We start from the raw sequence: 18,763 nt of genomic DNA, 5'->3' as shown, positions 1-18,763 counted from the left end.
ACGGCCACTTGTTAATGTCCATCAGAAACATGAGTATATTTCTAAAAGACTCGTTTTTCTAAGCTCTAGTTTTCTAGAAGCTGCGATGTGATAATTCTGAGTCAGAAACTCTGAAGTCAAGATTCCCAGTGGCTCTGTACTGCCATCTGTTGGACAAACTGTGGTACAATATCTAACAGAGTGAACCATAGAAACATTACAGGCTTTTAAATTAAAGACCAAAAAATAGATTTAGAAAAGTGGAAAAACAAGATGCCGTTCCTATTTATTTACCTGCACAGCTATAACATACATTAAAGGCGACATTGACCACCTTGCTATTGAGAAGTGAAGATAAAATCAAATTAATAGCTTCATAAAAGTTCACAAAATCAGGAAATGCTATATCTTTCCGTTTGTTTTCCATTTTACTTTTATATTTTGTACTTCTACAATATACTGCTTAGAAAAACTGCCCTCTACTTTCATTTGATGATGAGGAGTTGCACCACGACAAGAAGCTCGTGAATAATTATGTTGAGAAATGAAATAGCTTAAAGTGTGGAAAGTGTACCGATAACAAAAATCAGTTTTTGAATTATTTTTAAATAACCAATGAAAATCAGTTCTTGAACAAATTCAAGTAAGTCTAGGCTTCAAAAATGCAGATGTGAGAGCATCTTACTGGGTCAGTGTTGTTATACGTAAATTCTAGTAAGTGTGAACAGGAGCCACCTTTACAAAATGAAAGTGCAAGTGATTTTAGTATGAAACTGTCACTTGCATAAATGGGAATTGGGGTACAACAAATGAGGATGTAAGATGAAGTTGATGAAGACCACAGCACACGCCGGGGCGGTGGGTGGCTTTTAGACATCACAGTTCAGTAGTGTTGTTGAATAGTTTGACATCACGATATGCAACAGATTAAAAGCATTTATCGTACATTTGTATAGAGCAACACAAAATGTGCGATTATGGGATCATCGCATGCAGAAATACCTGAATTAACAGTTCCATGAAAATCTCTAATCTATCCGTTACATCCGTTGTTTTCCATGGTACAGGATGGTTTGTTTCTACATTATTCTTTAGGCTGGAATACACGACAGTAATGCTACAGTCAAATACGAATCTGGATCTAGTGGATTTAAAAGTGGTTTCTTAGGACTTTTTACCGACTGCTTTTCTGGTCTTGATGACCACTCAAAGCAATTGTAGGGGGGAAAAAAACATTAAAAATAAATGAGAGAGGCACTTCAAAGCTCAGTCACTTTCAGAACGGTTGTTGTGTCTGTGCCGAAAGCATCCCCGTCACCCCCCCCCCCCCCCCCCCCCCCCACCTCTGACTCTGTGGTTTTGCTGCAACTTACTTTACCTGATCTTGAAACTGCTGTGACATTTCTAAAAAAGACTACGTGAAGGCAGACAATCAGCTCTCAGGCACCGGAGGACGATCTTCTCTTTCTACTTTCCTCTGCACTTCATGGAAACTTTGAGAAACTGGAGTTCACTACGTGGATATTTTGTGTTTATCTTCCTCACAACCGTAAGCAAAGGTAAAGGAATATGAAATATATCTTTACTTTTTTACTTTTTCACTACTTATGTGTTATTAATCTGGTTTATAATTCACTTTTAATATCAAACACATGTTAAACATATGTCAATAGATGATGCATGAAATTAGGCTTCCGCAGTTAAACTAGTACATCAGCCACAAAATGTTGGCCTATCGACATCATGTAGTTTCCACTAACAGATGCACGGCATTGTGCAGCTTTTCTCAGGTGTCTGCCTGTAGTTTCCACTAACTGCTACTTTACACATTGTCAAATTATTCCTTTATAGATGCATTTGTATTTCACTATGTAACTTTACCCTCTTCAGAATGGCAAGACTGATTTAATATATAATGCATTTTTAAGTGCTTTGCAGTAAAACAACAAATTGAAAAGGAGAGGTAAATTTAAAAGCAGAATAACAATAAAACAAAAAGTTATATAAAATGAGAACCCTGCTGCTGCTGGTTGGTTATTTGTGCTTGTTTACCTCTAAAGAAAACACTTCTTTATTTATTCAGTAAAAATAGGTAAAAAAGTAGTTAGGGCCCGAGCACCGACGGTGGGAGGCCCTATTGAGATTGTAAGGATTATTCTTATTCTTATTATTGTAACCCAAATGAATTGGCTTTTTGAGGGCTTTAATTGTATATGAATTTGATCATTTTAAAGACACGTGTTTCTCTGAAGGGTCTGCATGTGAAGCTCCTACAAGTCCTGAGTGCTTCAAGAAAAATGCTAGCGAATCGGTTTACACGTGTGAATGGAGCATGAGCCAGACTGATGGCAATGTGACGTTCGACCTTTACTTTAAGTGAGTATTCTTCTTTTTTAAGTGTAAAAATTAACTCAACTAACAATGAACTCATGGTGATTTCCCCTTTAAGTCTTACTTTAAAATCTAACTTGACCTTAAAATCTTTATCGCAAAGTTTCCAAAGACACTGCATATGTCTGACTAGATTTTAGGTTAATGTGTCAAATATATAAATTTAGAAATAGAAGTGTAGGAGTGTCAAGTCTGCTAATTATAAACCTCCAGTCTAATGATGATGTCTTTCAGTTGCTGCCACTTTTACAACTCAAACCTAAATATTTATCCGTAGCAAAACAAAGTTTAAGGGCATTTACCAGACCTGGCGCACGATCCGTGAGGAAGCGTTGATCCAACGCCGAGAGGTTTACATTTGGGTGGAAGCTCATGTAGGAAACTCCAGCTGCTCATCGCCCAGGAGGTCCGTGGTGCTCAAAGACATAGGTAATTGATGATTCTCTGATTTCAGCTTGCAGAATGGGAGAGTTATACCTTTGGCCTCATTCTCTAATGTCCTCTGAAACTGTAAATTTCTACATCAGATCCGTGACATGTTCTCAAACTGCAGAATTGTTGACACGTGTTAAGATGAAAGTCATTGTTCTTGTAAATTGAAAGGTCCTAGTTCCCAGCATTGGTAGACGGCCTGCCAGTCCCCATAAAATGGCAGGCGACTGCAGGAGACGTGCAACCACAGACATCACACACACACAAAAGAGAAGTCCTAACAAACAATCTACAGCCAGAGGAAGACCGGACTCCGAATGAAGGAAAAGCTTCAGGAGTTCTGACATTTAATCGCATCAGCAGCGGATATAAGATAACAAGATGCATCGGATACTATTGCTCATTCAGTGAAAACTGTATCCAGAAAAAAAATGTCATCTCAAATTTGTGGTTTGGCCAAACAGAAAAAAACTTGCTGAACACTAGAAGGGGGTTAGGCTTCCCCTGAATTATCTGATCTGGACCAGAACATTGGACCTGGAATAGACCTTTATTTTGGATTTATTAGTAGCGTGATCAATCAATGATTATTGGATGTTATGGCTTCCAAATAATGGATATGAATTGATGTGTTAAGGTAGTGCTCATTTATTTTGAGATTTCATAATACTTTGTACAATAAGGAGGAAAAAATTGTAAATAATACAAAATATATTGTGTTTTAAATCCTATGACATATAAAACGTTTTTTTTTGTGCTTATCCTCAACAGTTAAGTATGATGCACCACAAAATATTTCAATGTCCTGGTCAAAAAACAGCCTCAGCTTAATGTGGGAGGCTCCAGAGAAGCATCCAGCTTTAGCCGAGGTCTGGTTTCGACGAGATGGACACCCCGCAGAATCGTGGGAAAAAGTAAGGCACATTTGTGTTTAGTCACCAAATCTATCGTGTCTGAAGCTCATTTCGATTTTTGCTTTTCTACACAACCATTTTTCCTTCAATGTTGTTACAGATATTTACCAAAACCAACACGGGTAAGTGCCCTCATGTCCTTTTAATCAACATCTTCTGAATGAAATGTTAGATCAGTGTTATTTCATGTTTTCTGTGGGTGATCTATTTATTTACCAGATGTGGATAAACCTCTAGAAACACACTGAAGGGCCACGCTGCTGTTTTTGTCTGTTTTATCCCACTAACTGAAGGTTTGCTAAATTTGATTTCTCCTTTCCTCAGTGACTACACACAGTTTGGGAAAGATCCCGACTTCACACTGTACAACTCGGAAAAAAATGGAAACTTCTGAATGTACGTTCTGTTTTCAAACTATCCAAGAACACACAAAATTTGGAACTCCCTGGAATCACATTTCTCCTGTTTTGGTTGAGGCGACCATCTACTACAAAAGACCCCTGGCTGAAAGTATTTGAAGCAACTCTATGTAACTTTTACTGAGTAATAACAGCGTCAGACTCCTATCACATGACCACCCTCCGGAAGAAAGCAACTAGAACACGACATGGATGATCAATTAAAAGCACAAAGTTGTTTTCATGTTGAAAAAACCAAGCCTAGAACAACTGCAATGGTGGATATTACCATTATCCCTGGCTTCCCAAACCAAGTTTCCTCGCTGAATATTGGAGAATGATTTCTAAGTCTGTTTTACTGATCAACAGTTCAACATTCCTCTTGAACTCGCTGAGCCTCATTCTGGCAATTGAAGCTGCGACTCTCTGTCAGTTCCACACTTCTCACGGGAGATCGTACCCACTCGCCAAAGTAACATAGAGCGAGAACAGACGCTCAGGGTGAAAAGTGGGAATAAAAGAGGAAACATTCTCCTTATTCCAAGTCAGAGTACCGTCAAGCTAATTTTGAAGGTTCTATTTTAAAGTTAAAAAATTGCATAGTGTTGCTTTAACACACTCGTGAGTAATCTTTGTCTACCTAACACTATAAGGTGGCAGATCAGAGTCGTTTTGTCATTTATTAGATATGAGGACTTTATATTAGGAAATTTAAATGCCTCCTTTGTTTTTTATCTGCACAGACCAGGTGACGGTGGAGAATCTCTCACAGCATTCAGCTCACTGGGTTCAGATCAGACAACGGTCCACTCAGGTCAAAGACCCGCTGTGGAGCCACTGGTCTCCAGTGGTGATTGTTCCTGCAGGTGAACCCATGTTATCTCCTCACATTAGTGCATGGATCTCAGGTTTTTATAGTTGTCGCACATTGGTCGTGTTTTGGATTGAAATGCATTATCCTGCTTTGAAATTATTTGTTGGCGATAGTTCGACACAAAAAAACGAGTGATCAGTCATCATGAAGCGGAGTCAAATCAATTCACATACATGAATCACAAAGAGACACAGTGAGGAGCATGAAAATCCCCAGACTGTTTGAGGTGCGATTAAATATGTGTCACCACCCTCACCCCAACACCTTCCATCATTTTACATCTCTTCGGGTTTAATTCCTTGAAGTCCACGCAGGGGCCTCTTCTCTACCTGTGGAGATTGAAAACTATGAACTGATGGATTGCTGAGATGTTTAAACATATAAGACGTAACACTTCTTCAGTAAAATGTCTGAAAATGACTCAACCTCATTTTGTTGACTTGTGCATTTATATTGTCCAAAATGTTTCCAACAATGTTCAAACCTCTACCTTCATCCTCAATTTTTTCATTCAAGGTAGTGGGATGTTTAGTTTTGATCGCCTTTCAAACGACGTGTGACGAAGGAGAAACACACTGCTGGCCAGTCAGCGTTCTTTCCTTCCACTGTTTGTTTTTCTCACGATTATTTAGCGTTTTGTTGCGTAACATTATTAAAACTTCAATAATTGGACTCGGGTCAGGTAGATTTTCATCCGCAATTCCCATAATCCCACGCTGCTTCACATCACCATCAAACTGGGTCTTTTATTAGGTTTTGATTCCGAGACCCTCGTGGCTGAAGTTATATTGTACGTTTAAAACTGTTTTTAGTTGTAAAAATGAAACTGAATTTCTGGTTTCTTTTTTTCTTTTTATTGCAGAGCTTGCACACAAGCCTGAAGTCAACGTGACAATCAAACGTTTGAATGGCACTAGAGAGGTGACGCTGACTTGGAAGGTGAACCAGTTACAGTAAAACGACACCAGAGCATCCACTTATCCGACCATTTTAAAATGACTACTTGCAGTGTCAGCCATTCGGGGGTTTTGTCTTCACTTTGGGTTTCACTTTAAGACATTTCATTTGACTCATTGACCTGTTGCCCCCCCGGTGCTGTTTCCATGTGTTTGAACTGAGGTGTGTTCTGCTCCTCTTCAGCTGATGTCCCACGCAGCAGCAGCAGCAGCAGGAGTGACCTACAGACTGGAGGACACACAGTCTTCTCTGGGATGTCCTTGTCTTAGGACAGAGAAGAGGAGACAACACCTCAAAACAAATAACTTCACCATTTATGTGTCATACTCTCCCGTCGACATCTCTGTCATCGCCAGAAATGCAGCAGGGTGTTCTCCTTCAGCAACCGTTCATGTGCCAGCCGAACCTACTGCGGATTTAAAAAGTAGGCCCAAGTGTGTGTGTTTCAAATATCAAAAGTATTAATCATTAAGCAGAATTTCACTGAAGGATGTTCTTTCTGTCATTCTTTCCCTGACAGCTTGTGACAAAACGGTGGATAATAAATCCAGTAAGAAAACTTGCAAGCAATGGTACGAGCTTCAAGATGGAGGTTTGAAGCCAGACTGTGTGATAACTTTAGAAAGTAAGAAAAAACAAGTAAGGGAGCAAGAAAGAAAGAGTGAGTACTTTAAATCACACAACTTTAACTTTGACACACAACTGCAGAGGGTTCTGTTTAGTTTTTATTGTCAAATCCTCCAACTAATGACAATTTCAAAACACACATTTTAAAGAACATTTTTGCATCATTTCACTGACAAATAGGTCACAATGCAAAAACATTTTTTTAAACTCAGGGGACTTTCCACTGTGTAGAAATACCACTTTAACTTTTCTCTTGTTGTGTCACACTTTCACTGGAAACATTTTCTGTACCTTACACCTGATCCACACACTTCCTGTTTCACTTCCAGGCGTAGCTCTGTTACAGGATTACGTTGGCTACCTTTACTTTGAACACATGTGTGACGTTGGGAAGCCGCGGACGGTTAAGACGTGCCTCTACTACCAAAAAGAGGGAGGTATGTGTCTTTGAATTAGATTTCCCTGCATGATGTGTGCACTGGATGCACGCTCCAGACCGGAATGCGTCCGTCTAAAACGCTTGGTGCCAGGCGTGGGACAGAACCCAGATGTAATCTCGATTGCCCTCTAGGCTGGCTGCAGTGTCAGTCATAAGCCACGCCTCCTGCATGTTAGTAGATGGGACATGGACCAAACAAAAAAAGTCAAAGTGCACAAAATAACATTCTGATGCCAATTCTCAGGTAAATTAGGTTTTAATTAGTTAGTTGATGCTATGAAAAAGGTAAATGCTATAAAAGCACACTTATAAAAATGTGTCTTTAAGAGAGATTCGAAAAAGGTTTAAGACGAGAAAGATTTCCTGTGGAACCCAGTAACGAGATGATTGTTGAGGAGATGGCACTAATCGGTGCATCTCAGTGAGAGAACATGTATCCTGTACCGCAAGACGAAAGAGAAGTCATTTAACCCTACTTTCTTTCTTTTCCCCGTCAGCACCGCGCAGAGAACCTCAGGATATCACTGTTTTTGGTCAAACGCACAATTCTGCTAACCTCTCCTGGAAAGCGATCACCTCTGAGGACCAGCGAGGTTTCCTCACACACTACAGCCTGTGCAGTGTGAAAATGGGTTCGCGGAATGAGATGAGAGGTGTGAAAGCCACTTTTCTACATCATCTGAAGCAGTTTGTTTGAAGGGTTTTTCACAGATGAATTATTTGTGTACAACTTTTGAACTTTTAAATGACAAAGTTTCACCGAAATTCTCCAATGACACCAGCTATATGAATTTAACTGTGATATTTCTCAACATCTTGTGTTCATCAGAGTGCCATAACATATCCGCCTCATTGAGAAAATACAGTCTGGAAAACTTGACACCGGGAACAAAATACAATATCAGCCTGGCCGTAGTGACCCGAGCGGGAGCCGGACCCGCAGCCAGAGTCACTATCAACACGCTGCAGGAGAAACATATGAATGGTATCAGACCTACAGAGCCAGCTCCCATGTTGAAGCAGCTTTGCAGTTTTTCCACATGCGGACGCAAACTCATTTTCCCTGTCTTCCTTTTTCTCCACCCAAATTAGTGTGGTTGAGTTTGGGCCTGCTGATTGGGTTCTTCTTCACCTCGACAATGTGCACCGTCGTCTTGAAGAGGTAGGTGACCTCCATACTTTAAAGCCTCCACACTTTGGCGTGTAATATGAACAATCACATAAACTACAGTATGAACTCGCTTTGTAGGGAAGGCGTGGAGAATTTATGTATTGTTTTTTTTTTTTTTTTAATCAAACCACGTGACTTTTATTAACGGCTAAATCATCAGCAACAGGATAAAGTGAAAATGTCTGGGAAACTGTTGAAACTCTTCAGATTCACATCATAGTAACATTAACAATAAATACAGGATTTTGTTTTCCCCTTTCTTAAAAATTGTGATAGTTCAACATTTTTTTGTTGTTTTCCCAGGGAACAATTCATGGATGTTGATATATTTAGGGGGCTGACGAGTGTGTGAAATTTGGTGCAGCTTGAATGACTTTAATAGAACTGTTGGGCCTTAGATGCTCTACTGACTGTTCTAGTTCCCCCTGGATTGATCTATTTTTAACAGTTTCTACTCTGTTCTGATGCTCAGAATCCAAAACAAAATCTTTCCTCCTGTGCCGACGCCGGTTATTCCAGATTTCTCACCCAATCAACGTGGTCAGGTAAATCCCACACACAGGCTGCAGAACTGTTTATATCAAAGTTTTTGTTCTTTCTGAAGACATGACAGCTTAGTTTTCTCATTTAAAAACTATAACTTAATCAAACAGCAGAACTAATTCCCTCAGACATAGTTAACAGTGTGTACAGTAAATCAGTGCAGTCTATATACAGTACACTGTATAACCACTCAAAGGAAGTGTCAGCAGAGATTGTAATAAAAAAAAAAATCCCCTCATTGAAGACAATGTAATTCCACTTTTCTATGATACGGCTGATGAAAACCTAACTCAAGCGTATCTTGATCTTTAAATGTTGATATGTTACAATCAATCACAGGCACAAGTTGAGTAAAGTGAACTTTTAAGTGGCTCCATATGTTAACTTTAAATTTACTGAAATACTTTCCCTCCTGCATTCTGCTTCTTCTATGCTTTATTTGATTTTCTGAGACATTAGCGTGATTCCTGAGCAAGAAACCAAAACAGTGACCTGTTCCATTGATTACAAGTTTAGAATTCAATAGCACAGCAAAGTATGTTGAGTTTTCACCACTGAGTCTCACTCTCATGTTTTAACGTGACCTACATCAGGAGATGCTGGAGGGGAAAGAGGAGGTGGACGAGCTGATACTGCTGCAGCTGCACCCAGAGCGGAAGACTGTCCCTCAGGAAGCAGAGGAAACCACCACCCTCCGAGGAGAGTGGGACGCTGGGAGCGACGAGGACGTGGAGAATGAGAGTGAGGGGGATTCGAGGATGTCAGAGGGGAGCGGTGATGAGAGTCCTGGCTCCACAGATCAGGAGCAGAAGAGCTCCAGAGTCAAAAAACTAACAGATCTGGAGCAGGTGGAAAGTGAGATCGCCATGCTGATATACAGGAATGGTTTGGTCTTTGATCTAAAGACAGATTCACCTTAAAGACAAAATCTTTTACATATTTGTTCACCTATACTGGATTAATGAATTCTGTTTTGAAAGTTGTATCTTTTTAAGCAACAATATTTTAAATATTTAATCTTTTCCTGGAGCAAGTATTGGTTTTCCTGTTTCACGTTTGTGTATTTTTGAATAGTATTTTGTCAGTGATATTTTTCATAAGGAGATCAGCATAATGATATAAGCAGAGTTGACCACACACAGACTTTGTCACTGCAGGTTGTCAATAAACAATTTTTGTGGGAAGGTCTTGTTCAGACCTTAGACTGTATTTACAGATGGCCGACACATCTCCCCTTCATCCCACTATCCAGAAGCCAAAGTGTCTTGGATACGAACGCTAACATCTTGTGCCAATGACATTATTTGGAGCCAGAGACCAGTCATGAGCGAGTCTCAGCTGTCAAACATAAGATTTCACTCTGTTGTTTTGTTGGATCAAATAACTAATTAAAACCAAACAAAAATGCACATTTGAGCATACATCAGCTACAATGAAAGAAACCCTCTTTGTTTGTTCTGTTTTCATCTCTGCCCTGTAAGGTGACCATGAGTGGTGTGAAAGGCACATATAAACAAAATGTTTTATTATTATTATATACTGTAAAGACTGTGTCCCATTGTCAGTGTGAAACGAAACAAAAGGTGAAGAAGCACTGCGTGTGAAGGCTGAGCAACGCAAAAAGTGATTCTGTGAAGAGGTAATCCTGTGACAGGAAGTGGTCAGGACAGAGAGACCATGGCCTTTCCAAAAAGTGTCTTATGCAAGGTGAATAAACTTAGATTAGTCATAACCAGTGAGAGCTCTGTGGGTTTCAAACTAGAGCATGTCAGGCTGATTTATTATAAGTGACGACCGACTTACATGTTCACAGCAGAAAAACTGGTTCTTGTGTTTGGTTAAGAGTTAAATCAGCAAGTATGTATCTTTGTAGTGTCACACACTTTATCTCTCACCACAGGGAGATCAATATCATGTGTCCCGACCACAGACAGCAGATTAACATCTGATGAATGCAATTTGTGGTTAGAATACTATCTAGCGACACCACATTGCTTTGTCTGTGTGTATAAATACAGTACACACATGTTCCTTCCGCACATTTGGACTAGAGCTTATTTTGACAACAGCGCTAGAACTCATGGGTGTGTAGGTCTGGTTTGGATGGGACATTTTTGTAAGATCACACACATAAACACTCAGTTGCATCTGCAGACGAAAGACAATGAATTAGGGCAATTATGACATCTTTCAATATACAATGTGCACAACTGCAGATGAATTGTACTTCATGCACATACCGATCTGCCCCCTGATCTTGATCTGCACCAATATTTAATGGGTTGTTCCCTGACCCATATAACATGCAGGTTTTGTGGAAATCCGTTACACAAAAAATCAGTTTTTGTGTAATCCTGCCCACAAACAAAACGGATTGTGCAGAGAATTTGGGTCCGGACTTTCCGCAGAAGTTGCCTTTCAGACGCGTTCACGACACAGAAAGTGTTCAGGTGAGGGTGCTGCAGCAGCCACAGTCAGGACGTCACATATGAATTCTGCTGCGGAGATCCAATGTTTTTGTTTTTATCCTGGGGAGTATCTCCTGCTGTGTTCAAAAAGTCAGGAGACTCTCACTCGGACATTTGCATTTGCACATGTATCATGAGTAAAACAATACTAAAAGTATTTGTTGGCAGTGTTGATGCAACCAAGCTGCTGTACTTGTTACTGTAAAGATTAATTCTCCTTAACTGCACCAATAAACCAAGTAAGACTACTTTCTGGAGAAAGTCAGGAGATTATCCATAGTTCAGCGCATGACTGAAAACCAGTGTTGACAGATGTACGATAATTATCGTATTTGTATGATTATTTTGGCCTCTATACGATTAATAATGCATGATGTACGATAACTTGATCATTTTGTGACACTTAGTATTATCAATTGTAATCTGGATAGTAAAATATGGACCAGGTCTGTGTTAACGCATCTCTTCTCAAGCTTAACACAAGTCCTTCCTGTCTCATATTTCATCATACGAGCCTTGTGCCTTGAAAAGGTGTCTGGTTTCTGTACACTAAATCGCCTCGGAATCTCTACACAGCTTACAAACATCCCACTCCTGTGGATACTGTGGTCGCGTGCATTCCTCAAAATAAGAAGATTTTAAGCTTCTGGTACGATACTTCAACATTTCCCATCTGGCAACGCTGCTGAAAACAGATGAACAAACGGACACACACAGGTTTCACCCTGTCTATGGAGCTTCACTCCAATGTTTTGAGCCCCATTTCTGTTTGGGGGACCCATTGTTCAACTTCTAGCGGTTTGTTTGGGAACCAATACATCCGTGATGGGAACTAGTACAGGCCTAGTCGTGTGTTTATGGAACAGTGGCGCCTCTCCGTGGGGAGAAGCGCTCAGTACAGGGGGAGGACAGGTAGACAGGAGAGGTCATCTCCGGACCTCAGGCTGCTGCTCTCCCTCGGAGCCTGAAACAACAGGCGCTCTCCACACTTTCCAAACACGATGGTCGGATCAGCCGAGCTGCTGACCTCGTCTCCCCGCTCATGAAGATGCCCCATGCGGGCTGCTCTGTGCTAGAACATGGCGGAGTCGGACGGTGGGGACTTTGCTTCGAAACATGCGCAGAGCAGGTGAGTGGCGCGGGGGGAGGACGTGTTGTGTCCGCGCTGTTGGGACTGGTCCCTTCGGTGTTAGCCTGAAGTCTCCGCGGCTCCGGGCACTGCAGCCCGGTCCCTGCCCGCCGGAGCGCCCCGGCGCCCGGGCTTGACACTCAGGAATCACCGAGGCGCTGTTCGGGCCTCCGGGCAGCAGCACTGCCTGAGTCTCGTATCGACGATCAGCTGTTACAACACAACAAACTCGTTGTTTAAACACGTGTGTTTATACACATGCGGGAAGTTATTTATGTAAAGGTATTGTGTTTCTTCACTGTGAAAACAAACATGAACAAATAAACAGTATCATGAGTAAAACAATACTAAAAGTATTTGTTGGCAGTGTTGATGCAACCAAGCTGCTGTACTTGTTACTGTAAAGATTAATTCTCCTTAACTGCACCAATAAACCAAGTAAGACTACAACTAATGATTATTAATATTGATTAATCAATTATCCCAAACAGCTATCATTCTCAGTTTCTCAGATCATCTTAAAACTGCCCTTTTGTCAAATCCAAACATTTCCATTTGACATTCAAGTTTTTTTAGGTTTTTGCTGTAATATTTGACTCAAATGCTTCATGCGATTGTCAAAGTAGAAGCTAATTGCTCTTTTGATTAACTGTTGATTAATTGTTGCCGCTAAAACTACTAAACCAAGCAAATTTGGTTGCAGAAAACAGTATAATAATATTACAAGTTGCAAGTTAAATCTGGACAGTTTGTTTACTTGCTTTTACTGATGCCATTTAGATTAAAATCCAACACATTGACTGGTGTCAGTCCTGTATAGAGCCGGGCCATGTCTGGATTTTTCAGACTGATAACACTGCTTCAGATTTTTGAGAGTATTGTCACAGTCTCACTATCTTATTTTACTTTCTCAACATGCATACAGCGCATAAACTTTTTCATTTTTTCCCCCACGGGACATATGTCACAGTAAGAGAAGCACAGCTGTATCAGCAAAATGAACTCGGCTTCATTTAGCTGGTTTAGTTTCAAGGTCCTGGTGTAGTTCTTGCTCCCTCGCTGACACAGTGTTGTGGCCACTCTTATCGACATCCAACACCAAGTGTCTGCTGTGAAAAAGGGGCACTGTGACCAAGACATACAGCAGAGAGCGGCACATGCTACAGTTCAAAAAATTACTTTTTGATTATACTACCACAATTCTGTCTGGTTTAACCAATTTTCACGAAATTCGAAAAAAAGTCCCCGGCACCAATTTGATTAATATAACAGAAAGTCGGCCATTTTGGATTTTGGCCGTTATACAGGTTGTGTATTTTAACGAACTCCTCCTAGAGCTTTCATCAGAACAACTTCAAATTCGGTGAGTGTCAGCTTGACTCCTTGGAGATTACAACTAACTCAAATTGTGAGTTTTCGTTACACAGTGTGACCATGGCGTGGCTTAAAATTTGGATGAATCACCATTAAAGCACAAGGTTGTTGTATCTCGGACATACATGGTCCAATTGACTCCAAACTGGACATGTATGACAAGAGTCCCGGCCTGATGACATCTAAGCAGAAATCATGACTTTAAATCACAGAATCCCCTCGAAACGATTCATTAAGCAAATAATTCCTTATTGTTAGTTTGCTTTAATGTCCCAGTGTCAGATAGATTCCTTTCATGTCTTAGACTGTTGCAAAGGTGAAAGATTTATACGATCTGAAGAGAGACAAGAGAGTGTTTTTGACCTGAACAGATCTATCAGTCTGTATGTAGTGGTAGTGGTGGCACCACCTACTATCGAAAGGAGGTAAGCCTAGTTTTACAACTTTAATTCGATTTACGTTAAATTTTACACTTGATGCAAGGAACGTAATGCGTGATTAGTGGGCGTGGTCCAGCTCCGCGTGACGGACGCAAGAAGTGGTGTGTTTATCCTTCCCGTGATGCACAAAACGCGCGCAACACGGAGCTGTTTAGCCCGGTCCCTCGTCCTCCCCCATCATAATGAAGACTTCATCTTGTCCGATGTAGACATTTACATGCACAATATTACTACCCCTACCCATGAGAGTTTGTTTATATGGACCATAGACTGTAAATGAATAAGGACGACATCCATGTCAGCAGATGGAATATGGACCAATCAAAAAATTCAGAGTAAACGTTAAATACATTTTTCTCAAAGAGGATTTCTGCCAGTCACGTAGTTCTTATCACACTGATGCTGTTCATTTTTCCAGTAAGTTTGGTTTTAATTAGTTATTGACTACGACTGACTTACGGTTGATGAGGCATGTGTTGATCAAAAAGAATTTATCACTGCTCCATTCCTTGATCACTACTCAGACTCTGGCTCTAGATGAGCAAGATGGCAGTGTATGTGTTCAGGATATTTTGGCTTCATTTCTGGATAGTGTGAGGAAGTGGAGACGCATCACCCATCTTTATATACAGCCTGTGATATGTACCTGTATGACAGTAACATTTCCACCTGTCGTGATCATGCTTCTTACTGGCCGATTGATGTTTTCCTATAATAAGCAACAAGGTGTCTATGGCATTTCTCTTCCTAGCGATGTTGCTTCTATTAAGTGTTTCAAATTAGATTCGATCCTTTGAATCCCAGCTTGTGACAAGGCCTGTATTTCCTCTTCCAGTATGGCAAACAAGAATAGCACCCTGCGCTGTACCTTCTCGGCCCCAAGTCACAGCGCCACCCTCCTGCAGGGCTTGTCGTTTTTGCGGGCTCAGGGCCAACTGCTTGATGTTGTGCTGGCCATCAACGGGGAGCGCTTCCAGGTCCACAAAGCTGTGCTGGCTGCCTGTAGTGATTATTTCAGGTAAGTGGAACCATAAAGACTGTTCACTTCCCCTTTGCATTTTAGATTGGAAGCACTTAGCAGATGCTCTTACCCGGAGTAATTTATCCTGAGTGCCTCTGTCAGAGCAAGCTGCAGTTAAAAGATCAACTATGTTCAGTAGGGGAGCAGGGTGGTGGAATGTGAAACAAAATGCACTAAATTATTCTTATTGTCTTTCCTTTTGTCTTTGATTTGAGCCACAGAATTCATATTTTCTACAGTTCCTGCTGAATTGTAGAACTATATTACATACATGGAAAGTCCATACATTTGAAAACTATGAATTATTTAACATAAATTAAATACAAATTTGGCCTAATATTTAATATGAATTTAATCATTATTATTTGATTATGTTCTGTTTTGGTTTGTGTCTTTAAACAGTTTTCAGTTCATCTGTTATTAACACCATACTGTAAATAAAACAATCCAGTCGGATGAATGTTCGTCATGAGGGTTGGGGAATTTTCTCCCTCATTGAAATGAAATGTAATCCTAAAACTGTCATGTTTTCTCTCTTTGTGCTTCAGAGCAATGTTTACTGGCGGCATGAGGGAGTCCAATCAAGATACCATTGAGCTGAGGGGCTTGTCCGCCCGTGGGTTGAAACACATTATCGACTTTGCCTACAGTTCTGAGGTCACTTTAGACCTGGACTGTATTCAAGATGTGCTCGGAGCTGCTGTGTTTCTCCAGATGGTCCCCGTTGTGGAGCTGTGTGAAGAGTTCCTCAAGTCAGCGATGAGCGTGGAGACCTGCCTGCACATCGGCCAGATGGCCACCACCTTCAGCCTGTCTTCCCTAAAGGAGTCGGTGGATGCCTTCACTTTTCGTCACTTCCTCCAGATTGCTGAGGAGGAGGACTTTCTGCACATTCCCATGGAGCGCCTCGTCTTCTTCCTGCAGAGCAACAAACTGAAGAACTGCAGCGAGATCGATCTCTTCCATGCCGCCATCAGGTGGCTCCGGTATGACCAGTCTCGCCGGGCTCAAGCCAGCAGTGTCCTCTGCCATGTGCGCTTCCCGTTAATGCGCTCCTCAGAGCTGGTGGACAGTGTTCAGACAGTGGACATCATGGTGGAGGAAGTGCTGTGCCGCCAGTATCTCCTTGAGGCCTTCAATTATCAAATCCTTCCTTTCAGACAGCATGAGATGAAATCCTCGCGGACACTCATTCGTTCTGACGTCATGTCGCTCATCACCTTTGGGGGGACGCCCTACACTGACAACGACCGCACAGTCAGTACCAAGGTGTTCTGTCTCCCTGACATCACTTCCCGCCAGTTCAAAGAGCTGACAGAGATGGAAACGGGGTGCAGCCACGCTTGTGTCGCCGTACTTGATAACTTTGTGTACGTTGTCGGTGGACAGCACTTACAGTACCGCAGCGGCGAGGGCGCAGTGGACAGCTGTTTCCGCTACGACCCACACCTGAGCCAGTGGCTGCGCATCCAATCCATGCAGGAGGGTCGTATCCAATTTCAGCTCAACGTGCTTCGTGGACAGCTGTATGCCACCGGAGGGCGCAATAGATCCGGCAGTCTATCATCTGTGGAGTGTTACTGCCCAAAGAAGAATGAGTGGACTTACGTGGAACCATTAAAACGCAGGATCTGGGGTCATGCAGGGACGCCGTGTGGAGAGAGGCTGTATATCTCAGGGGGTTACGGCGTCTCGCTGGATGACAAGAAAACGCTTCACTGCTATGATCCAGTATCAGACCAGTGGGACTTCAGAGCTCCCATGAATGAACCTAGAGTGTTGCACGCCATGATCAGCAACGGGGATCGGGTTTATGCTCTGGGCGGCCGCATGGACCACGTGGACCGTTGTTTTGACGTGCTGGCCGCCGAGTATTACATTCCAGAGAATGACCAGTGGACCACGGTAAGCCCCATGAGAGCCGGGCAGTCCGAGGCAGGCTGCTGCTTACTGGACAGGAAGATCTACATCGTGGGAGGATACAACTGGCACCTGAACAACGTCACAAGCATCGTGCAGGTGTACAACACGGAGACAGATGAGTGGGAGAGGGATTTGCACTTCCCAGAATCGTTTGCTGGTATCGCTTGTACACCGATTATACTTCCACAAAACAGCACACAAGGCTGACCTGCGACTGTGAAGACTTTATTCCATGTGCTCTTTCTGCCGACCATTGTGTCATCACAAGGTGTGAACGTAATTTAAGCTATTGGTGTGTGTGTGTATTTGAGAAAAAGGACCTCTAAAGCTTCTAAGCAGCACTACACAGAGCGGCATATATTATTTTCTCTTCTTGTTATGGATAAGATGTGTCTGATTAAGAGATAAAACTTCAGAGATGAAAACTCTTGGATTTTTACGTTGGGACACTTCTGTGATACAGGAACTAGGTTTATATTATAGATTTTGACCGTTTTGACACATTTTATCACGTTTCAGTGGAAAAGCCTATCGTAAGATGAGTATTTTTTTCTGTTTGAATTCAATACCAGACTGATTAATATATTATCTGCCAGTTACATTTTAAGTCAGTCATAATATAATTATATAATTAATATAGTGTATAATCTGTATATTTTGATAATATCAGTCTTTGATAGTTTGTACCTTTTGGTTTTTCCTTATCATTTTATCAGATTAATGTGACTTGGAAATCTTGGAATTTCTTTATTTAAGTCTTTGCTGTGCAAACACTGGATCTTTTTAATGTTGGACATTTTGATTGTACAGTTGTAATTTTCTATTTGATTTGTTTTTATTATTCAAACAAGCAAGACAACTGATCTTACTGCTCACATATCTAATCACCAAACCACATATCAATGCACAGAATCAAAAGCACAGAAACACAAGTTGTGTGTAAGTTCACGTCTCAACTGATAAATTCTACATTATATTGTTAATGTTTGCTTTTGTTTGTTTGTCTTTAATTGCTACTTATAACACACCCCACCCCCAGCCACAGACAAACTTATAGTTGTGTCACTCAAAGTAATAAACTACTTTAGGCAGCTGCATAATATAGTAATAATTTCAGTGTGTGGTGCTTTTGTGTTACTTGTAATCCACTCAGTACATGTAACGTTTGATGTTGCAGGGAACAATTGTCTTGTAACATCTCGCACAAGTCTCTCACTTTCACGCACAATATTTCCTTTCATGACAGTTGATACAGGCGTGAGTTTTTATTGACTACACTGTTGCACCTTTTCCGAGCAGTATTCATGAGACATTTGATTTTAATGTGTGTATAAGGAAGAATCAAGCTTAATGTTCTTGTTATTTCCTTTTTAAATGTGACCGTATGACAGTGAGTGTCTCCTGTTTGCCTTTGTCCTGTTCTGCCTGTACCAATAAAAGCACATTATATTGTTGAAGTGCAATATAAAGGAAACCGCTGTCGAAGGGGAATGTAGACACTTGTAGCTTTATCTGCATCCTTTATTAAAGGTGTATCATGTTTTAAAAATAACTCTCAGGTGTTTTTTTGTTTTTTTATTTTGATGAGATGATTCATTTCCACAATAAGACACTGCCTTGCATTATTAAATTGTATTATTAAAATGTATTATTTATTAAAATGTTTGTGTCCACACATTTTCC

General features: G+C 41.1%; 2 protein-coding genes across 3 annotated transcripts; both read left to right on the top strand.

Annotated features, from left to right (window-relative positions):
• The first annotated feature begins 1,402 nt into the window (after positions 1–1,402).
• LOC117760717 (interleukin-12 receptor subunit beta-1-like) lies at positions 1,403–9,804 on the top strand. Its single transcript, XM_034583959.1, has 15 exons — positions 1,403–1,538; positions 2,232–2,355; positions 2,648–2,799; positions 3,574–3,716; positions 3,817–3,838; positions 4,858–4,980; positions 5,851–5,927; positions 6,129–6,369; positions 6,466–6,606; positions 6,902–7,009; positions 7,509–7,664; positions 7,841–7,996; positions 8,104–8,173; positions 8,655–8,727; positions 9,319–9,804. The coding sequence occupies exons 1-15, from the start codon at positions 1,466–1,468 to the stop codon at positions 9,643–9,645; spliced, it is 1,986 nt and encodes a 661-aa protein (XP_034439850.1). The 5' UTR covers positions 1,403–1,465; the 3' UTR covers positions 9,646–9,804.
• A 2,235-nt stretch (positions 9,805–12,039) lies between these two features.
• Positions 12,040–18,312, top strand: klhl26 (kelch-like family member 26). Of its 2 annotated transcripts, XR_004613677.1 has the most exons (4): positions 12,090–12,322; positions 14,972–15,154; positions 15,706–17,455; positions 17,497–18,312. XR_004613677.1 is itself a non-coding variant. In XM_034583464.1 (3 exons), exons 1-3 carry the CDS (start codon positions 12,273–12,275, stop codon positions 17,285–17,287), a joined length of 1,815 nt encoding a protein of 604 aa, XP_034439355.1. In that variant the 5' UTR covers positions 12,040–12,272; the 3' UTR covers positions 17,288–18,312. The 2 variants fall into 2 exon arrangements, 1 of the variants encoding a protein (XP_034439355.1); XM_034583464.1 differs by having other exon boundaries at positions 12,040–12,322; positions 15,706–18,312.
• The last annotated feature ends 451 nt before the right edge of the window (positions 18,313–18,763 follow it).

The sequence above is a fragment of the Hippoglossus hippoglossus genome, chromosome 4, assembly GCF_009819705.1.
Source record: "Hippoglossus hippoglossus isolate fHipHip1 chromosome 4, fHipHip1.pri, whole genome shotgun sequence".
NCBI lineage: Eukaryota > Metazoa > Chordata > Actinopteri > Pleuronectiformes > Pleuronectidae > Hippoglossus > Hippoglossus hippoglossus.
Note: the sequence above shows the minus strand (reverse complement) of the source record. Positions and strands in the feature narration are given on the sequence as shown.